This window comes from Nesoenas mayeri, assembly GCF_963082525.1.
Source record: "Nesoenas mayeri genome assembly, chromosome: 13".
In the NCBI taxonomy this organism is placed as follows: Eukaryota; Metazoa; Chordata; class Aves; order Columbiformes; family Columbidae; genus Nesoenas; species Nesoenas mayeri.
The window spans coordinates 14376462-14398368 of NC_137550.1; the positions used below are offsets into that span (position 1 = coordinate 14376462).

Sequence of the window (21907 nt, forward strand, 5' to 3'; positions counted from 1 at the left end):
ATGCCTAGCCAGCCAAGCCGAGCTGTGCCGTGCCGAGCCGAGCCGACCGCCGCCGTCCCCCCGCTCCTCATTGGCGGCGGCGGAGCAGCCCCGGTGCCGGACCGGCCCCGCCCCGCCGCTCGGCTCCCCGCCGCTCTGCCCGGGCGGGCGGGGGTGTCATTTCCTCCGCGGTGCGGGGCCGGGCCGGGCCGGGCCGGGCCGGGATGGGGCGGTAGCGGCCATGGAGCGGGCCGAAGGGCGGCCCGGCGCCCCCCAGTACGTGCATGTGCAGCTGCAGGGGGGCGCGCCCTGGGGCTTCACGCTGCGCGGCGGGCTGGAGCACGGCGAGCCCCTCATCGTCTCCAAGGTAGGCGTCGCCGGACGCGGTCCCGCGGGGGCTCCGCGGCATCATCCCGCGAGGGGCCTCCAACCCGCGTCGGGGCGCGGGAGGTGGGGGACGCGGGACGGGGGGGACGCGCGGTGCGCGACGGCGCTGGGGGCGCGGGGAGCCCCGGCCGTGGGGTCGCGTATCTCGGTGGGGCGGGTCCGTGGCAGCCGCTCGCACTCGCGTTCCCCCGCGATCCGCCACCCCGAGCCGCGAGGGAGAGTGGGAGCGGGGCTGTGGGGGCGGAGGGGCAGCCCAGGCCCGGCGGCAGGAAGAAATTCCTCTGGCACATCCGTTGGGCTGGCGGCGGGGGCGGCCCCCACGTCCCTGTCGGTCCCGTCCCGCGGGGCGCAACCGGGGGGGGCAGCCCCCACTTCGTCTGCCCACCCATGGTGCCGCGCCCACGGGTAACCCGGGGACCTGCGTCTGCGGGGACGCTGGGTGCCACTGAGGGGGGGACCAGAGTCTGCCGTGTCCCGGCACCCCTGAAACTCCTGGGCAGGGCCGTCCCCGAGCCAGGGGGCTGGTGCCGGGCTGTGGTGTCGAGCCAGGTCCCTTCGGCAGCCGGGAGCGGGGAGAGCGAGGGTCCGGACCCACGGCCGCGACGTCCCGCCACGCAGGGGTCACCGATTCCCGTGGCCCCGCCGGGGCATCGCCCTCCCGGGAAACCCGCTGGGAGCCGGGCAGCAGCCGGGGGTGCACCCGCACCCCGAGCCCCCGGAGCCCGGCCGAGCCTCTGTCACCGGACGGCTTGGCTGCCTGCCCGCTCAGTGCCACCGTCCTGTCGGGGCCAGGATGCTGGCGGGTCGGGCTCTGTCGCGGCCCCGGGGCTGCCTCCCTGCCCCGAGCCGGGCTGGCTGCGCCCCGGGGCCCTCCACGCCCTGCGCCGGGACGCGGGCAGCGTGGTCTGGCTGGGGGAGCTGGAAAAGTGGCTCCGGTCCCTGCCCTGCGCCCGGGGTGGCACCGCCGGCGGGCGGGAGCCGGGCCCTGCTGGGAGCCGGGGCGGGGGGGCGCTGCCGGGCCTCGGAGCGGTGGGTCCCGCTTCGTCCGCCGACTTTTGGAGGAGGGGATGGGGGGGCCAGAGGATGTTCCCCACCGCTGCTGATGGCGGGGGGGCGGTCCTTGCGGGCCAGGGCGGGCCGGCCTCCACGCTCCCCTGGCCGGGCCGCCGCTGCCGCGTGTGCTGTGCAGACAAAGGGGGCTTGTTCCAGCGCTCTGTGCATTCAGGGGAGGGTCCCCCGGGGCGGCTCTGCCGAGGTGTGTGCGTGCCGGCCCGTGCGGGGAGGGCAGTCCCGCCTGCGGCGCGGGGGGCCCCGCGTCCTGCGCCGGAAAGGGGAAGGGGGTCCCGGTGCTCGGTGAGACAGTTTGATCTCTGAGCCACTCCGGGGGGGATCCCTTCCTGTGGCAGAGTCGCATGGCGGGACTGGCCTGGGCTTCGGGCCCTCGATGGGGCTGCTGCTGAGTGCCCTCTGGTGCTGGGCCCCTGGGCACATCATTGGCAAGGACGGAGGTCAGCGTGGGCGGGGTGGGCACAGGGCGGGCACTGCCGTGGCTGTGACTCCTAAGACAAGTCTCTCCTGGCGCTGACGGATATTCCAGTGAGCCAGGTGGTGCCCACCATTAGGGCCCAGAGTGAACGTCAGGGAAATGACCAGCGCCAGCCCAGCCTGGCGGGACGACAAGCGGCAGGGTTTGGCTGACAGCACTGAGTTCACTGGTGGTGAAGGCAGAACAAGGGACTGTTTATGCCACATTTAGCTTTTTGTGAGTGATGCCAGGGCTGAGCCACGTCTGTCTCGGCACACGCAGTGGCCCAGAGAGCAGCACAGCTCAGGGGGGGATGACCTGTTACCGCTGACTCAGCCCCGTGGACACGGGGCAGGATGGAGTGGGCATCTGGCCGGGCAGAGGACTGGGGTGAAGGCGCAGCCTGCTCTGGCTGCCTGCTCTGCTGGAGCTGCCTGGGGGTGGGCAGCAGCGTGGCAGGGGTTAAACCTAGGTGCTCCAGTGAGCGCATGATGGGACTAGGAGCCCTTGCAGCCAGCTGGAGCCCCCTGCCAGGGCCCCCTGCCCGCACAGGCAGGCGCATCATGCTTTCCCCAGCCTGAACATGGCATTGCAATGCTCAGGTCCCTAAAAAATGGGAGAGCTGTGAGGCCCTGGGCACAGCTGTGCCAGACAGAGCCATGGGGCAGTGCTGGGCGGAGCAGGAGGCCCGGCTGCCCCTACCTGGCTCCATGGGTGTCATGTCACCCCCATGCAGGGGGATGCCCCCAGAGCCCTGCCCAGCACCAGGGCTGGGAAGAGGTGCCTGGGGGCACATATGTGGTGGCCGGCCTGCTGGGGAGCTGTGGGTGCCCCCTGGCACTGGGGCCTGGCTGCCACCCAGGCTGGGCTGTGGAGTCATTGCTGCGGGTACTGCGGGCAGAGCTCGTTTCTCTGCCGGGCTAGGAGCGGCAGGGCAGGGCAAAGAGCCTGTGGGCAGGTTGGGCACAGAAGCCCCAGCACGGTGCCAGGCCAGCTCTGCCCGTCACCCTGTGGGTGGCTGTAGCATCCAGCCAGGTCAGGGTCCACATCTGTGCCAGGTATGGCGGCAGAAGGCACCCTATGTCCTGCGCCATGTGTCTGCATGTCCTGTACTGCTGCCAGCATGCAACCCAGCAGCGAGGCTCATTTGCCAGCACTGCAGTGTGAGGGGCACGACATGGTGATCCCTGACCTTTAGGAGGGGCAGGATGGGCAGGAATGAGCACCAGCACTGGGCACTCTGCCTGCACTGCACCTGCCTGCTGGGGCAGAGGGAGTGAGCTGGGGCCCCTCTGTGTCAGCAGCGCTGTGGCCCCATGCCTTCCAAGCTGTGGTGCTATGGGGCACCAGGCTCATTTCAGCTGTAGGTGCCAGGGTGGGGTAGGTGTGTGCCAGGGCCAGGCACAGCTCCGCAGTTCCCCAGCTGTTGGGTCTCCTGGGCTTACACGATGTGATGACGTCCTTCGGGCATCAGAATAATCACGGGTGCCTGGGCAGGGCCAACGTGGGGCTGGGAGCAGCAGCCGGGGGCTGGCATCCGCGCCGGACAAAGGGCCCTTGTGCTGCCCATGCCTGCGGGGGAATCTGCTGGGATGGGACATTTTTCTTCTCCCCCTCCCTTATGCCCTTTCCTTGCTCAGAAATTCATGTGACTGGGGCAAGGAGGGAGCCTGGCGCCGCAGATCCCTCTATGGTTCCTGGGGCGCAGGCACTCCTTTCTGAAGTGTCTTTCTGGCACCCAAAGGCAGTGGCACACCCCCTGGGGTGTTCTGGGGGGCTGCTGTCTCCTTGACACCCCACTCTGTCACCCAGGTGGAGGACGGGGGCAAAGCTGCGCTGTCCCGCCGGCTGCAGCCGGGCGATGAGCTGGTGAACATCAGCGGGACACCGCTGTATGGGTCCCGCCAGGAGGCCCTGATCCTCATCAAGGGCTCCTACCGCACCCTGAAGATGATCGTCCGCAGGTTGGCAGCGCTGCGGGTAGGGGGGTGGTGGTGCCAAGGCTGGGAGTGCATCGCCTGGTGGGAGGACTGGTGGGAGCCTGGCGGTGCCCGTGTCCAGCCTGGAGCTGCCCCGTGCTCGGACAGGGCAGGGGTCAGCCCCGCCGCGGCTGCCCAGCACCCCGTGGTGGGTGGGGGGTCCCCAGCCCAGTGTGCTGCCAGCAGAGCCGGGGCAGTGTGGCGGGCTCAACACCTCCTTTTGCTGGGCGGTATCTTGTAGCGTGGCCGCTCCTCTCCCTTCCTGCCTGCCTGCCTGCTGCCTGCCTGGGAAAGGAAGGAGAGGCAGGGCCGGGTGCTGCAGTCATCCCCCTCCTCCCTGACCCGCATCCACTCCCTGGCTGCATCCTGACGCGGCTCCAGCTCCGGCAGCACCCAGGGGCTGGGGCAGCGTGGGGCACTGCCCACGGGGCAGGGGGTGCCACAGAGCTGTGCTGGGGCTGAGCATCATCCATGGTGAGTTTGGGGGCTCTGGGTGGGGAGGGGTCCCTGTGCTGACCTCACAGCTCATCCCTGCCACCCTCCCTGCTGAGCTGGTGGATGCTGGGGCAGCACTGGGCATTTGGGGGGTACAGGAGGTGGTATCTGCCTACACGTCTGTGTGGTGACACGGGACATGGCTGCCTGCATGCACTGGTAGGACTGGAGACCCCCATGGCTGTCTGGCACAGGGGGTGGGACGGGGCCTGACACAAGACCCCTTCCGGAGGATGTGATGTGGCTGGTGCTTGCTGCAAATGCTGAGGGACAGAGAAACAAGGGGGGAAGCTCAGGCTTGTGGTGGGGACACAGATGTGGCCTCAAGGTCCCTTGACATGCTTGCCGAGCCGCTCCAGTCCTGGCAGAGACCCTTGGCTGGCTGGGTCGTTGCTTGTGGGCTGCACTAGGGCCACGTCCTTGGTGCCTTCTTGAACTGGCGGCAGGGACGCTGCAGGCAGAGGAGCCCCAGCAGCCAGGGAGAGCTGTGACATCCCCCTGCTCGGCACCGGGTGCTGGCAGGGCTGGACCCTCCTCGCTGCCGTCCCCCTCGGGCAGGCGCTGGCCTGAGGGGGACAGGAAGCCTCGTAGGAAGTGACTTCAGCCCCGGTTCCTCGGCCCGGCTTCCTCCCCATTCTTGTCCTCTCCCGCTGTTGCTCTTGGCAGGAGGAGCGTGCCCGTTCTCCGGCCCCATTCCTGGCACGTGGCCAAACTTGCCGAAAGCCGCCCCGACGCCCCTGCCATGCACTGCCCTGCTGACGCCTTCAGCCTCTCCTGGCCCTCAGGGTGTGATGTCAGGTGAGACCCCCGACCCACCCTGAGGGCACCCACGGGACTGCACGAGAGGAGGGGGCGGACGAGGCGCCCGCTTGAGTTGAGGTGGAGGGGGCGCGGGGCGGGAGCTCACTTGGCTGTCCCACACCGCTCTTGGGCATCCCCACACGTCCTGTTGCCGCGCTGCCCTTTCCCCTGCCTGTTTACTCGGCGCTGCCGGCAGGAAGGGGCGGTGGCTCCGCCGAGCCGGCCAGGAGCTGAGTCCCAGCGTCCCCCCGCCAGAGCAGACACATCCCAAGTGGCCAGAGCGGTGCACACCCTGTGTCCCTGTGCCTGCTCTCCCTGACCGTGCCCGGGCAGCCTTGGTGCTGCCCCCAAGCCTGGGGGTGAAGGGCAAGTTGGGGCTGTGCCAGCCTGTGCCCCTCTGTCCTGGGGGGGATGTACGTGGGGGGAGGTGTTGGCTTCCCGTGATCTCGTGCCCATCGGAGTGGCTGCCGGGGAGCTGGGCGGGGGGCGGCGGGCACCCCTAACACCGGCGTGGGGCCGGGCAGCAGCGAGCTGTCCCTGCAGTGGAACCCGCTGTCCCGGCACTGCAGCACTGACCGGAGCAGCTCCATCGGGAGCATGGAGAGCCTGGACCAGCCTGGCCAGGCCTACTATGAAGGGGACCCCTCACCCGTTGACCAGGGCATGTACCACAGCAAGCGGGACTCAGCCTACAGCTCCTTCTCCGCCAGCTCCATCGCCTCTGACTGCGCTCTGTCCCTCCGCCCCGAGGAGGCCGCCGCTGCCGACTCCAGCCTCCAAGGCCTCTGCAAGCCCCCCGACGGGTGCTACCTGACCACGGGGGCCGAGCCACCTGCCAGCCAACACCCCGAGGCCTGGCGGGCGCCTGTGCCCCCCCAGCCCCCTGTCAGGAGGGATAGCCTGCGGGCAGCCCCAGCCAGCGGAGGGGACAGGCACCGGGCATCGGTGTCGGTGGACATGCTGCACGCCAAGGGCCGGTGGATCTCCGACACCTTCCTCTGCCAGCAGGACAGGGAGGCAGAGGCGGCGGGCAGGAGGACGCCGGTGCTGTACTCCATGAAGGACCGTCTCTCTGCCGACCAGTATTACATGCTGAGCTCCCACCCGGACCGGTGCTCGGCCGAGCCGCTCCTGGGGGAGAGCACAGAGTCTGGCAACCGGCTGTACCCGGATGGCAGCGCGCATCGAGTGCCGGATGCCATGGCGGCAAGTGACAACCCTTTGCTCTCCCCGCTCAAGGGCCACACAGTACACCGGCACAGTGCTCCTGAGCAGCTGCTGGCCTCCCAGCTCCGCTCCCTCAAGGTGGGCACTGGCAGCGGCCGAGCCTCACCGGCCCCCAACGGGCACCACTGGACACTCTCTCCGCTTCACCCTGAGGGCAGCCGGCCAGGGGCTGCAGGGGCTGCCCAGGACCCCCCGCTCTGCCCAGAGCCGTGCTGCCGCCTGCCACCCTACCGCTGCTGCCCCGAGCTGCAGCAAGCCTGCGGGCAGGACGGGCCGGGGGCCAACCCAGCACATGGCACCGAGGGCCCAGCAGAGGAGGAGAGCCGGGCGGGGGGCCGGCGGGCTGCGGGTCCTCCCCACCGCTCTGCTCAGATGCGCCGCCGCAGCGACCGCTTCGCCACCAGCCTGCGCAACGAGATCCAGCGACGCAAGGCCCAGCTGCAGAAGAGCCGGGGCCCCGGCGCCCCGCCGCCTGGCGAGGAGCTGGTGGAGGAGGAGCCCCTCGAGGGCAGTGTGCCGGCGGAGGGACCCCGCACCCCAGCCAAGTGCCTCAGCCCTGCGCTGAGCGATGACAGCAGGAGCCCTGGCTGCTCGGGGGACCGGGGCGTGCCCACCCCTGACCCGCTGCCAGTCTCCAAAGGGGTCCCGTCCCCCAACCGGGCGGTGCCGATGGTCCGGGGCCGCTGGCGCTGGTCCCCAGAGCGCAAGCTGCAGCCGCAGCGCTCGCCCAGCCCAGGCGAGCTGGAGGGCTACGGGCAGGGGCCGGCGGCCCCCAGCTCCCCAGCACGGAGCAGCGATGAGGCCGTCCTGCTGCCCTTTGCTGACCGCCGTCGGTTCTTCGAGGAGAGCAGCCGGCCGACACCCCCGCGGCACAGCAAGCCCCCGGCAGGGGATCCCAGTGCCTTCCAGCCCCCCGGCCCCGAGCGCCGGGACACCCGCCGTCTCTCTGTGGACCAGCCCTATGTCCCCCCCTCACCTGGCTGTCCCAGCTCTGCTGGCCACTACACTGAGTGCTGCCGGGAGCAGCCCCCCTGCTACAAGCCGCTGGGGAGGCCGGGGGAGCTGGAGTACCTGCGGGGTTTCTCCTACCCCTATGGGGTTCCCCTGCGCCCCGAGCCCTGCCGCTACTGCGGGGGGGACCTGTGCCCTCCACTGCTGCCCCACGGCCGTGCCTGCCGCTGCCACCCTCAGCCCTGGGCACGCTGCCCTGACTGCTGCTGCCCAGCCCCTCGTCCTGGGCGGGAGGAGAGCGACGCCTGGCCCCCCCGGAGACCTTTCGCCCCGGTAAGTGACCCCCTGGGACTGTGCTGTGGGGCAGCACTCGCACCATCCTGCACCCCTGGAGCGTGCCTCTGAGTTGGGGTGGGGGGTACTGTGCCCACAGGGAGCCCTGCAGACCCCATACCTGCCTACTGAGCCTGGAGAGGGATGGACTGTGGGGTGCTGGGGAGCGGGATGCTGACCCCATTTTCACACTCTGCCTCATTCCCCCATGCAGGAATTTCCTCTGGATGACTGGGAACCACCGGCGATAACCAGGAAAGCCAGTCAGTCCATCAGGTGAGCCCACACTGGGTGCCAGGGTGCCAGGACATGCATGCTGCTCGGTGGGGTCCTCTGCCAGGGAGGTGGGGACCACTGTGGTTTTGGTTGGTGATGTATAAAGCACCACCCTTAATGCCCTTGCCACAGCCCTGCTGTGCATTGCGAAGCGAGAGCCCGTGTCCCATGGGGTGAGCAGGGCCCAGGAGACCAAGGGGGTGCTCATGGCACGGAGGGGGTCGGTCCCTCCTCACCCATCCCCAGGAGGCTGGGGGCATCTCTGGGGAGCTGTGCCCAGCACGGGGGCACCAGGAGAGCCGGGGCTTCCCCTGCCAGTGGTGCTGGGTGACGCCAGCTGGGGAAACTGAGGCAGGGCTGGACATGAGCTGCCAGGGGGTGACTGTCTGGGGGGCATGGATGCCCCCTTCTCTCTCCAGCGAGCTTTCCCGCTATCAACCGGGCTTCCCAAGGCTCGGCCCATTCCGCCCCTGCTTTGAGAGCAGTGAGCCAGAGTGGCCACCCTGCTACCGGGCCACGTCCACGCATGACCTCTCATGGGATGGCGACCGCCTGCCCCGCTCCCCTGAGAGCCCCCCGGACCTCCTGCACCGCCCGCTGCGGGGCAGAGCCTTCTCTGAGAGCCACCTCAACCTGGAGCCCGCCAGCCCCCGGGGCCGTGACCGCAGGGACGTTCTCCGTGCCAAGCTGGACCCCCCTGATGTCCCCAAAAAGAAGGGTCCCCCACCTCCTCGCCCACCTCCCCCCAACTGGGAGAAGTACAGGCAACGGCGGATGTCCCAGCGCCTGCCGGATGGTTCCGGGCACAGCTCTGCCTTCACCGCCGCCCCGGTGCCAACGCGCAGCATCACCGAGGCCACGCGTGAGCGGTCACAGAGCCTCACCGGGGAGCAGGGGGGCTGGACCCGGGGACATGCCGCTCGCCCCCCTGCCCTGCCAGGTGCCTGGCCCCGACCTGAGCCTGCTGGATCGCTCCGCAGGACACTCGAGCCTGATGCTGGCAGCACTGAGATTTGCAGGCAAGTGCCGCCACGGCGTGGGGCTGGGAGCAGGGCTGTGGGCACAGCCTGGGCACTGGGTGGCTTCTGGGGATATGTGGCCCTTTGAACCCTGTGTCAGAGCATCCTAATCCACCCCCTGGGCCAGGCCGGGGGGGTTTCTGGGTGTGGGGGCTGTCCCTGACCTCTTTCCATGGGGGTGGACGTGGTCCTGCGTGTCACCATCCCCCACAGGTGGGCAGGGGAGCTGATGTGGGTTCCCTGGGTGCGTGTCAGCAGGGCGACAGGCGCCGGGGAGGAGCGACCGAAGGTGAAGCACCCCTGGGAGATGGAAGATCAGCCCCAAAGGCTCGGCCAGAACCAGGAGCAGGGCTGGGCTGGGCCCCACAGCGAGGGTGAGTGCTCTGTGCTCCTGCATGGTAGCCCTGGCCCCGCCACCTCAGAGCTGCCCAAGCCCAGCCCTGGAGCATCGGAGGGGCCGAGCTGCCAGGGGGGCCGGCCCCAGCCCCGCCGCATGGACTCGCAGGAGCTGCTGTGGGACGTGGCAGGCAGGGACAGCTCCCTGGCCGGCATCCTGGCCCCCCCGGCTCCCCGCAGCACCGCCACCGAGGTGGTGGGCGAGCTGCTGGTGGCAGGGGAGCGGCAGCCCTGGCGGGAGCGTTTGCAGAAGGACTGGCACCTGGAGGCTCTGGCGCAGGACAGGTAGGGCTGGTGTGGCGACGGGCAGCATGCCAGGGACAGGCTGCACCCGCCGCCCCTGACGCTGAGCCCCTGTCCCCGCAGGCAGGGCTTCGAGCCCATCTCGCCACCCCCTGGGAGCGCTGCCAGCTCCACCTCCTACCCGACGTATTACGGCACGGCCACGGGCAAAGCTGAGCCCCTCAGCAAGGTGAAGGAGCTGCCTGAGGTGGTGGAGCGGAGCTCAGAGGATGAGGAGGAGGAGGTGGACCATGAGCTAGTGGAGAAGAAGGTAAAGTGGGCACTGCTGGGTTGATACCCTCAGGGTTCCCCACTGCCATTGCCAGGTGCTCATGGGAACTGGGGATGTTCCCGGATGCTCATGGGGACGAGGGACATCACTGGGTGCTTGCAGAGACCAGGGACATTGCTGGATGCTAACAGGAGCTGGGACGTTGTCAGATGCCTGTGAGGCCATTGTTGGATGCTTGTAGGGGCTTGGGAGTGTCACTGTATGCTCTTGGGGACCAGGGGTATCACTGGATGCTTATGGGCATTGCCAGATGCTCACAGGGACCAGGGGCATCTCTGGGTGCTGGCGAGGACTGGGGGCATCACTGGGTGCTCCTGGGAATTGGGGGCATTGCCATTTGCTCACGGGGTCTGAGACATTGCTGGATGCTCACAGGGACTGGGGGCATTGCCGGTAGCTGGTGGACAGCAGGGGCATCACCAGGTGCTTGCGGTCTGTGGGGCCCAATGCAGTGTGTCCCACCTGCGCCCATGTCCCGGTCCCCTGGTCCCAGGGTGGCCCCAGTCGCCCTGACCCCTTCTCTCCAACAGCTGCAGCTGATCGAGAGCCTGAGCCGCAAGCTGGCGGTGCTGCGGGAGGCGCAGCGGGGGCTGCAGGAGGACATCAGCGCCAACGGGGCGCTGGGCGAGGACGTGGCCACCCGCCTGCAAGCCCTCTGCACCCCAGGGGAGTTCGACAAGTACCGCCTCTTTGTGGGCGACCTGGACAAGGTGGTCAACCTCCTGCTTTCGCTCTCGGGGCGCCTGGCCCGGGTGGAGACCGCGCTGGGCAGCCTGGGGCCGCACGCCCCCGCCGAGGACAAGGTGGGCAGAGGGGCGCTCGCGGGGTGTTGGGGCGCGGGACCCCCACTAACACAGACCGTCTTGCCCACAGGTGGTCCTGCGGGAGAAGCAGCAGCTGCTGGTGGCGCAGCTGGAGGACGCTAAGGAGCTGAAGGAGCATGTGGGGCGGCGGGAGGAGGCAGTGGGCGCCATGGTGGCGCGGTACCTGCCCTCCGAGCACCTCCAGGACTACCAGCACTTCATCAAGATGAAGTCGGCCCTCATCACTGAGCAGCGGGAGCTGGAGGAGAAGATCAAGCTGGGCCAGGAGCAGCTCCGGTGCCTGCGTGAGAGCCTTGGCCAGACCCCCAAGGGCTGCTAGCCCCCCACCCAATCTCCCCAGGGACCCTGGCCGTGGCCCCAGCTTGCTTCCAAAGTGGATCTGGCCCATCAGGGGCTCTCCCTGTGTCTGTCCGTCTGACCAGCCCCTGCCTTTTATTTATTTTTCCAGTGTACCAAGCAGGGGAGGGGATGTCAGTGCAGGCCCTAGTGGGGGGTTTGTGCTGCAGAGGTGCCATGGGCTCAGTGGCTACCCGGCACCTTGCAGCCCAGCAGGACCAGATGGACGCATCCTGCCATTCCCTGAGGTCTTTGTGTGCCTACAGGGGTCCCTCCACCTTGTCCTGGACACCACTGCCTGTCCCACAGCATCCCCCTGGCTGCCTCGGGGCGTCCCCACGCAGCGCCTGGAAGGGTTAAACCATCCTCGCCCTCTGTCCTGTCTATTTGTCCGGCTCTGTCCATCTGTCCGGTGGGAGCTGGAGGAATTTCGGCTCCGGCATCCTCTTCCTCTCCATTGTGTCCAAAACAATGGCCCTGGCCAGCAGGTCCTTAACCCGCTCCCTGCCAGATGGAGGCACCATGGGGGGCCGAGGTGGGTGCTGGTGGGTGCTGTGCACCCGTCTCCCAGGGGACACAGCGATGGATGCTCCTGGGATGGTGCCCTGCCAGGAAAGGGGTGCTGGGAGCAGTAGACCAGGGGCTGCCGGTACCCCCTGCCACCAGCTCTGTGGGCACAGGGACCACCTGGTGTCATCCAGCCTGTGCCTCCAGCCTCCGCCCTGGCACCAGGAGAAATTAATAGAGGAAAAACCATGCTAAGGACAAAACGGGTTACCTGTCCCCCTCCTCTGTGCTGCAGCAGCCTCAGATAGCACTTAGACCTCACCCTGTGTCATCCCCTCGCCCCACCGCTGTCTGTCCTCACGGGACAGGGAAGTGCCTTGATGCTGATTTTGCACAGGTTTCATGCAACCAGCAGCAGCTTGGGGCGGGGGAGGAAGCCTTTTGGGGAGGCAGGGCGGGCTGAGCCCTTTTAGGGGTGGCCCCGGCCAGGCAGCGCAGCCCCAGGGTGCAGGCAGCACCCACACCTGCCCGCATGGCACCGCACAGCCCTGCTGCGGGGCTGTTCCCCGCGTGGGCCTCCCCAGCCCATTGAACACTACACCCCGCACCTACCTACCCCTACCCTGGGACAGTGCCCGGCAGCAGTGGGGTCCCCCGCATCCCTCCCATCTCAGCCACCCCTCTGCCTGCCTGAGGACACTACGAGGACCAAAGACTGCACCCACTGGATGCTGGGGGATGTGCTGCTGTGGGGAGGGCTGGCAGCCCTCAGCTCATCACCGCACCAGCAGCGTATGCCGGTGCCCGTGCCTCGCCGCGTGCCGTTGTGCCTCTCTCACACTAAAGGAGCAGCAGCAGCTGCACATCTGTCCGCGTTCTGTCTTGTGTGGTTTGTCCCTGGGGCAGTGGGGGTGGCAGGTGCCCACCATGGGAGGGGCGAGCTGAGCCCTGACAAGCTCTTGGGCACTGAGCGCCCTTGTGGCACTGCAGGGGCGTGGGGTGCAGCTGTGGGCAGGGGGATCCTCTGCACCCATTGCTACTGGCCTGGGCTAGGGCGGGGGGCAGTGTCTGGACCCCTCCCCAGCGGCACATGGTCGGGGCACAGCACTTGGGTGACAGTTTTAGCATTGTCCCTGGCACTCACACCACGGCATTGCTGCCGGAACGTTTGGGGTGGCACCAAGGAGAGGCTGACGCAGCGGGGATGGCAATGCCTGGGGATGGTGCAGTGCTGCTGGTGCTGGGCTGGCTCCGGGGTGCCCTGATTTAGCCCGGCACTGCAGGGTGGTGTGGGTGGGCACAGCCACTGTCCCCTTGCTAGCCACATGCTCCCCATGGCCTCTGCGAGGCAGCTGGCCACCACAGGGCAGGCCCTGGCACGCTCTCCCCATGTCAGGGCAGCACGCAAGGGCAGCGCTGGCAGCTGGATGGCACCAGCACTTGCGTGTGAGCACGTGTGCGCAGGGGTGGACGTGCGCACAGGCACACGTGGGGGTGTGAGTGCAGGTGTGTGAGCACACGCAGGTGTGGGTGCGTGCGGGCATGCAGTGGTGGGTGCATGCACATGTGTATGCACACACACACTGGCATGCAAACACGGAAGGATGCATGCGCATGAGCATGTGCACAAGGTGAGTGTATGTGAATGCATGTGAGCAAACACCGGGGTAAATGCATGCATGCATGTGGGAGAATGTAGGTGCACAGCTGCAAGCACGCTGAGAGAGCACACAGCTGCATGGGGGAAGGCAGGTACACGCATGCTGGTGCACACAGCTGAACACATGCGCACACAGGTGAACACGTGCACACACAGGGGAATGCATGCATGCGCATATGAGCACACACAACTGAACATGCACACAAGGAAGCACGTGCATGCACACACATGAACAGACGTGCACGCACAGGTGCGCACCCCATGTGTGTGAGCACACGTGCACAGGAAGGAGCACAGAGCCATGCCAGGGAGCACAAGCACCAGTGATGAGTGACTGCACGGGTGAATGTGTCCACGCGTGTGTGATGTGCACATGTGAATGCATGCACAAGTGTGCGTGCGCATGCAGGTGAGCTAATGCACAGGCAGGTGAGTGCACAGGGGTGAATGAGTGCACATGTGGGTAGGTGTGTGTATGTGTGCGTGGGCAGAGCCACTTGTGCAGGCCCATATGCACTGATAACCGCAGGAAGGGGTTGCATGCACGTATATGTCATAGAATCATTTTGGTTGGACAAGACCCGCAGCATCGAGTCCAACTGTGTGCCCCATGGCCCATTTGAGACCCGCCTGCCCCCACATGCTGTTCCCACCACTGTCAGGCTGGACCACAGACCCAGGGCATGGCGGGCACAGCAAGGTACTCAGTGCCTGTGCTGGATGTGGCTATGGGGTGGGGGGATACTCGGGGTCCCCGCATGGGACCCCAGCAGAGCTGCAGACCAGCAGGCTCATTGTAGCATACAGGGCTTGTGGGTCTCCCAGAGCTGCGGGCAGGACCCAGACACGCTGGGGCAGCCCTGGCTCTGCTGTCTGCCTCCTCTCCACTACAATATCTCCATTTTACAGATCCCTAGTCTGTCCCACCCATATACTGCACCACTGGTGCTGGGGGAGAATGAGGACATGTGGGGCAGTGTGCTTCAGTGAGAGCCAAGCTGCCTCCCCCTGCCCCACATGGGAAATGAGGAGTCCCAAACTGTGGAGGTCCAAACCCCACAGCATTCCCCCAGCCCCCATCTGCTTATTACAGCCCGAAGGGCACAGCCACACACAAGGTGGGGGACATGGGAGCCCCAGCCCCCCTGGCCCAGGGCATGGCCCATGGTGGGTGGGCTGCGGTGTGGGGGGTGCGGGACTCTTGTCTGGGCCTGGCTGGCTGCCAGCACGGGGGTCCCAGAGCAGCAGCAGGTGAGGGCTGGCACAGGGGGCCCTATGCACACCATGGGCTGGAAAGTGGGGCCAGACCCTCGTAGCAGTGTGTTTGGGGGCACACCCCCAGCTGTGTACACGTGTGTGAGCTCCATACACACACTCCGGAGCGTGTTCCTATACAACTATACCTTTGTGGGATGTCTGCAGGCACGTGAACCATAGAAACACAGAAAGGTTTGGAGTGGGACCTTTGAAGACCATCTAGTCCAACCTCCCTCTAGTCCAACATCTTTCACCAGATGAAGTTTCCCCAAGCCCTGTCCAACCCAGCCTTGAACACCTCCAGGAATACACAGCTTCTCTGGGCAGCCTGTTCCAGTGTCTCCCCACTCTCATCATACAACATTTCTTCCTTATGTCCAACCTAAACCTACCCTCATTCGGTTTAAAACTCTTGCCCCTTGTCCTGTCACTACAGGCCTTGGTAAAAACTCCCTCTCTGTCTTTCTTAGAAACCTCGTTTATAAAGTGAAATGCCACACTAAGGTCTCCCCAGAGCTTCTCTTCTCCAGGCTGAACACCCCAACTCTCTCAGCCTTTCTTCCCAGCAGAGCTGTTCCAGCCCTGGAACCATTTCTGCGGCTCCTCTGGAGCTGCTCCAACAGGTCCATGTCCTCCTTGTGCTGGGGACCCAGAGCTGGACACAGAGCTCCAGGGGTCCTGACCGGGGGACAGAGGGGCAGGATCCCTCCCTGCACCTGCTGGTCATGCAGCTGGTGATGCAGCCAGGACATGGTTGGCTTTCTGGCCTGCAAGTGCATGTTGCCAACTCATGTAGTTTGTGTGCAGGTGTGGGTGTGTGTACAGGTGTGTGGAGTGGCCATTGCATGTGCTCACCCACGCCTGTGCATGCCCATGCATGTGTGGCCATATGCAAGTATGGTGGCATGGAGGTGGTGCACGTGCTTGCCCATGCCTGGGGTGTGCATGCCTGCGTGTGGGCATGAGCACACGTATGTGCATGGGAGCAGTGTGCGTGTGCTCACCCATGCCTGTACATGTGCATGCGTGTGCCTGTAAGGGTGAGGGCACATGTATGTGTATGGCAGCAGCGCATTTGCATGCCCACGCCTGAGCTGTGCCTAGCGACGTATGCGTGGGCGTGTGCATGCAGATGTGCATGGCCATGATGTGCACACCGTCCCATGCCACCCATGTGCATGCCCTTGCTGTGTGGGTGGTGCACGCATCACCCATGTCCATGCACACATAGGTGCACGGACACGGCACATGTGCTTTCCCACACCTGGATGCGCACGCTTGTGCATGCTCGCGCACGCGTGCCCACGGTCACACACATGGGCACGGCCGCCGTGCATGTGCCCACCCGTGCCCGTGCACGTGCTGCTCTGTGTGCACCCGGATGGCGCACACGTGTGTGCTCGGCGGTGGCTCCTGTGCTCTCCCGTGCCCGCGTGGGCGCTGCACACGTATGTGCACGGCGGCGGCGCGGGTGCTCGCCCGTGCCCGCGCGGGTGCCCGCCCGTGCCCGCGTGCTCGGGGCCGTGCGTGGGCTGCCGGTGCCGCGGTGCGCAGCAGCGCCCGCCGCGCCGGAGCAGGCCGGGGCTTGCGGCGCAGGGGCAGGGCCGGGGCTGCCTGCAGAGGCACATCCCGGCGGGGCCGCGCTGCGGGGCCGGGGGGGCTGCGGGGCGGCGGGCGGCGGCAAGAGGAAGAGCGACCTTGCATAAGCGACGGCGGCGGCTCGCGGTGTGCAAGGTGTGTGCGCGGGGCGGGGGGGGAGCGCTCCGCCCGCCTCCCCGCTCCTGGGCGTGCTGCGGGATGCTCGGCGGAGACCCGGCAGTCCCGAGGTTGGAGGGGGGGTGCGAGGCCCGCAGCGAGGGGGGCTGCGGCCGGGAGGGGTGGAGGACGGCAGCGCTGCGGGGCTCTCGGTTCCCCCGCCGCGCCCCCCCCCGCCCCGAAACGCTTGTTGCTGCTCGGGGAGACGGCACCACGTTTGCCGGCAGCCGCGGGAGGGGCGGTGGAGCCGGCCCGCGGGAGCCGCGTGGGGCCGGGCACAGTGCCGTGGGGTGCCCTTCGCCACCCCCGGCCCGGGCACGGCAGCCCTGCAGCCGGCCAAGCTCGCTCGCCCAGGTAGGTGCCCCCCAAGCCCGCCCGCAGCCCCCGGAACGGGCAGGGATGCCGTGGGGAGATGGCCGCCCCCGCATGCGGGGAGCCCCGCGTCCCCCCCTCCATCTCACCCCACCCGCAGCCACCTGCCGGGGACCGGCGACCCACCGGTATGGGGCCGGGAGATGCTCCCAGCCCTGCCTGGCTGCCGGAGCGCGGCGGATGGGTGGTGGGAGGCAGCTCCTGCTTTTCATGGAGTCTCCCCTTCTAGCCCGGGCGCTGCGGGCAGCCCAGCACCCCGGCATGGGCACCGGAGCCGGGGCTGCGGCAGGGGAGCTGCACCCCACTGCCAGGGCCGTCTCTCACGGCGGAGCGAGGGATGGCGTTGGCATGCCAGACAGGGTGAGGAAGAGACACCAAAAAAAAGGCAAGGAAGGAAAACTTTGCCTGCAAGGAAGCCACTCCAAAGGGCATTCCTGGGTGAGGAAGCACCGTCTCCCCCAATTTTCAGGACTGCACCTCCCGCTGGCCAAGCCACAGAAGGTGAGGGGCTGTGCACCCCCTTTCAGGTCTCTTCCTTCACTCCTGTGTGTCCTTGTCGTCCCAGGGCTGTCACAGGAGGCAGCGGAGCCCTGAGCCAAGCCCGGTGGAAAGATGGCTGAGAAGCTGGTGCCTGGGGACCTGTTCCTGAGGAAGACCCGGGAATCGGTGTCATCCCTGGACTCGGACAAGCTGTCACCCATCTCACCTGAGGCGGGTGGCGAGGAGTCGTCTGACAGCGAGGGCGAGCAGGAGGACAGTTCCCACAAGCTCATCCGGAAGGTGTCCACCTCGGGGCAGATGAGGAGCAAGGTCAGCAGTGTGGGGGCCTGGGGCGAGGGGCTGGCTGGTCCGCGGGGTCCCTGGTGAGAACACGGCGGGAGGATTCACCCGCGCTGGGGTGTAAATCAGCGCCAGGCACTTGCTGCTTGCAGACCCGACTGAGCCGGTGCCCAGGGCAGTGCCAGGAGGGGTCTGGCCCCCTGTGCCTTGTGGAAAGGCACATGGAAAAGGTGCACACCCCATGGTGGCAGAGTCAGCATTGGTCCCGTGGGGCTGTGCACCATGGATTTTACCCCACTTTTCGGGGGCATGGTCTCTCCCATACCCACCCCCCCCAAGCTGCCTTCATCCCATGTTTGTATCACTTGGGTTCCCCCCACGTGTCCCTGGGGAAAAGAGGCTCTTTCAGGAAGGCTCTGCCCCATGGGCACTCTGGAGGTGAGATTTAGGATCAGCGCAGTGCTGTAGGCTCCTGGGATCCCGTACCCCACTGCTGGCAGGGCACGTGTAGGGCCTGGTGGGTGGCAAAATGGAGCTGGCATCTTTCCCGGTGCCCCAGATTAATTCGGCTGTGCCAGCTCCCCTGCGGGCCCCACTCCCGCAGCCTTCCCTACATGAAGTCCCCTGTGCTGGTCTGCTGGGTGGATGGGGACACCTTTGAGGTTGGACGTGACACTCTTGCCACCCAGATGTTGGCATGAGGGCAGCTTGTGTGTGTGTGTGTGCAGCTTGCTCAGACGAAGCTATTTTAGTCGGACCTACGAAAATACAGGGTGTGGTGCCTTCGGCCAAATGGGAGTAGGTGGCCGTAGGGGTCCTAGGTGGGGACACTGAAATGGCCAGGCGCCTCCTGTCTGAAGTGCAGGGAGCAATAACCCGGGCTGAATGGCCAGGTGGGAAGCCAGGACAGGAGGAGGTTTGGGGGGGCATTTTGGGGAGGGGGGTTGTGAGCATGACACTGGGAGGATGCTCGGGGCGACGTGCCAGGTGTGGGGTCCCTTTGCATCCACCTCCTGGCTGTGGGAAGGAGGCGGTGGTGTGAGTCAAGGCGATGCCTGCAGTGCCAGCGGGCACACGGGGGCTGCCGCGCTGCGGGGGAGCCCTGCCGAGGGGCTGTGCCAGAAATCCTCCCTCAGCCAGCTTCCAGCACCGGCCGCTCCTCGGTGGGGATTTGGTGGCCGTGCTGCACCGAGGAGGGAGGACAGCTGAGAAAACACCGTGGGGGAACGCAGGGGGTGCCCTCAGGCTTTGGTGTTGAGTGCGGTCGGCAGGGAGGGGGGCGATGGGGACAGGACGGTGTGCTGGGGCTGGTGGCTGTCAGGGCTGCTGGGGCTGGGACCAGCTCCCCTCTGCTGGCCCAGGCCTGGCTGTGGTGCCAAGTTTGGTGCCCTGACGCAAGGGAGACAAAGGGCGTTTGCCCACGGGAGTGGAAGTCACGGTGCTCCCAGTCTGGTGCTGTGGGGTGTTTCCACTTGTCAGGAGGTGTTCTAGGGGCAGGTGGTGCCAGGGGGTCTCTTGCTGAGTCCCTCCAGCTGCTCAAGGAATGTGCCTCAGTTTCCCCTTCTTTGGAGCAGGCTGGCACCTCCTTTGCCTACTCCGACCTGGCTGCCAGGTGGGTGCCATGGGCTGTGCCGGAGTGCAGGATGCTGCACAGGGGACACGGTGGAAGGCTGGGCCCGTGGGCAGGGTCCTGGGGATGCTTAGCCCTGTGTGCAAGCCCTCGGCACCCTCCTGGAAGGGTGACAGCAGCCGCTGCAGTTTGCCACACAGCATTTGCCATGCCAGACGGGCTTGCCCTGCTGTGGAGCATGGGGGATATCGCAGGGATTCGTCAGTGCCAGGAAACCCGAGAGAGAAGGGCAGGTGGCCATGCCGTGCCCATGTCCTGCAGCAGCAGCACAGGGACACAAGTGCGCTCCGAGTCCCCAGCCCGGGCGTCAGAGCCCCTCTGCAGTATCTGCAGGTCCAGCCGCGCTGGCCAACAGGCTACGTGTCGGGAAAGGCTGAGCTGCCGGCTCCCTGCCGGCTGCGGCTGCTGCCCGCATCCTGCCCGGCATCGGCAATTAGCCATGCAGGAGGTGATGCCGCGCAGCGTGCCGGCGACAGCGGGCGGCGTGATGGATGGGCAGGCAGAGGGGGCGCGGCTGGGTTAATAGCCTGCAGAGAGGAGAAAGGAGAGAGGGATGAGAGCTGGGCAGGGCTGGTGCTGGAGGGGGCTGAGGCCAAGCCATATGTGCACCCCCCTGCCAGATTTCAGTGTTGGGGTTCGGAGTTTTCCCTGAGGATTCCTTTGCCTTGGTCTGGATAGGCAGGACCACGCTTGCCAGCCTGGCTCCTCGCTGGTTGGGCTCCTTCCCTAGGGAGATGAGGATTTTGGGATGTGATTGCTGCTGCCACTCAGGTCGGGCTGTCCCGGTCTCACGGCTGTGCCGTGGCACGCGTGCTGCCTGTCCCTCTGGCTGCGGCCACGGCTGTAGGGAGGGACAGGCAGCACGTGTGCCACAGCCGGCACCTTTTGGAGCCACGTTGACATCCCTATTGTGCACCCATGTGGGGCTGGGATGGGGGGGAACCATTGCCTGCACCCCAGAGACTGGGGCTGATATGTAATTAGCACACAGTTAATGAATGAGGGAGAGTCTAGTGCCAGGGCTGCAGCTCACAAGAGGTAACCGGGTTAGCGGGGAGATGGGAGGGGACAGGCTGGCCTGTTTTTTGGCTGTTGGTCGTAGTTGGGGTGCTGGAGGGGCCCGCAGGAGCCTGCAGTGCTGGGAAGCTGGGCAGGGTCGGCCCACCCGCACTGACCGGGGGGACCCTGCTCCCTGGCCATGGGAGCGAACAGCTTCCACCGCACCAGGGTCTGTCCAGCCCATGGGGACAGGAGCAGGTGAGAATCATTTTGGGATCTGCTGAATCCTTCCTGATCACTGCTCCCCATTCCTAGCGCCTCCTCCAAAATGCCTGTTCCCCTACCCCTTTCTCAAACCTCCCCATCAATCACGTCTCCCCACTCCACACCCCCAGCTTGGCTTTCTCCAGGCTGTAATTGCTGGGACACCCCGCGGGGTGCTTTGTGCAGCTTTGGTGTGGAGGCGGCGAGGCCATTGTGCTTGGTGACAATGACAGCTGTCAGGCGCAGGTGCCCCTGCCGGGCTAAATGGCCCCAGGACAGATGGGGTCTTGCTGCCGCCCCCTCCTCCTCCTCCTCCTCACCGGGGCCAGGGGCTGCCGGTTGCCTGCACCAGCTTTTGGGAGCGCAAGGGCAGAACAGGAGGGGGATGCTGTGCTGCACCCCGGCACTGGTCCCCTTTGGGTTGGGCATGGAGGGAGGGGGCAGTGGCGAAGGAGAGGGTGCCGGCTCTAGGGTACATCAAGATATTTGAGGTGCTGGCAAGCAGGGGCGGGGGGGGCACATCCTGCCTGCGTGGGCTGGGCGCTCAGCTCCCAGTGCTGCCTCAGCACGGGCTCTCCCGGCAGCTGAGTGGAGGCGGGGAGCAATCCGGCAGCTCTGCTCCGTTTGGCTCCGGCTGCAAGGAGCTGCAGTGAGCAACTGCTCCTGGAGTGCTTGCCCCAAAACCGCGGGGCTGCAGGCACCGGGCGGGGCACAGGGGGTGCATGCCAGGGATGGGGGCATTGCTCACGGGGTGGGCACTGTGTGCATGGCCATGGTGGGTAGGGGCATGGCTTGTCTTCCATTTGGGGATCATGTTCTCAAATTCTTGATGCTGGGGTACATCACAGCTGCTTGGTGGGGCTGGGGAACCCACCAGCATCCTCCTGGAGGGCTGGGGAGGTCGGTGGAGTTACTGGTACCCCGAGGGATGAGTGTCCTGGTCCTTGCTGGAGGCACTGGCCACCCCGTGGGCTCAGGGTGCGTCAGGGGTGGGTGAGCGGTGTCTGTGGGTGCAGGAGTGTTGGGGCAGCTGCCTGGTAGGGCAGAGCTGCAGAGCCAGGCTGTGGGGCATCCTGGCCAAAAGACAAGGAAAGCAAAATAGGGCCCCTGAGGCCAGGCCTGGAAACCTGCTTCCTGCTGCCGGGGGGTGGCACATGGCTCCCAGGCAGCGTGTCCTGGCTGTCACTGCTGACGGACCGCGGCGTCTCTCGTGTGGGGAGAAGCTGGGACAGCTGGGGCTGTTCAGCCTGGAGGGCAGGCTGGGCCTGGGGCTCCTCAGCAGTGTGGAGAAATACTTGAAGGGGAGGGTGCATCGAAGAGGGAACCAGGCTCTTTTGAGTGGTGTCCAGCAACGGGCACAGATGAAAAAATAGGAAATTGCATCTGAACACAAGAAAACACATTTTCTACTGTGAGATTGGTCAAACTCAGGCACGGGCTGGTCAGAGAGGCTGTGGAGTCTCCATCCGTGGAGATATTCAGAACCCACGGGCTGGGTATCTCCATGATCCTGGGCAGCTCCAGGTGATCCTCCCCACGTTCCATCCCCAGAGCTCCTTGCCAGCCCCAGCTGCACCGTGG

The 21907-nt window shown here is 66.5% G+C and overlaps 1 protein-coding gene across 1 annotated transcript; it reads left to right on the forward strand.

Moving 5' to 3' along the window:
• Positions 1 to 220: 220 nt before the first annotated feature.
• SHROOM4 (shroom family member 4) lies at positions 221 to 11085 on the forward strand (the record flags this gene model as incomplete). The annotated part of the gene is made up of 10 exons (XM_080352912.1): positions 221 to 346; positions 3704 to 3855; positions 5032 to 5163; positions 5691 to 7677; positions 7892 to 7953; positions 8373 to 8972; positions 9231 to 9653; positions 9735 to 9921; positions 10473 to 10745; positions 10816 to 11085. The coding sequence occupies 10 exons, from the start codon at positions 221 to 223 to the stop codon at positions 11083 to 11085; spliced, it is 4212 nt and encodes a 1403-aa protein (XP_080209038.1).
• Positions 11086 to 21907: the final 10822 nt, after the last annotated feature.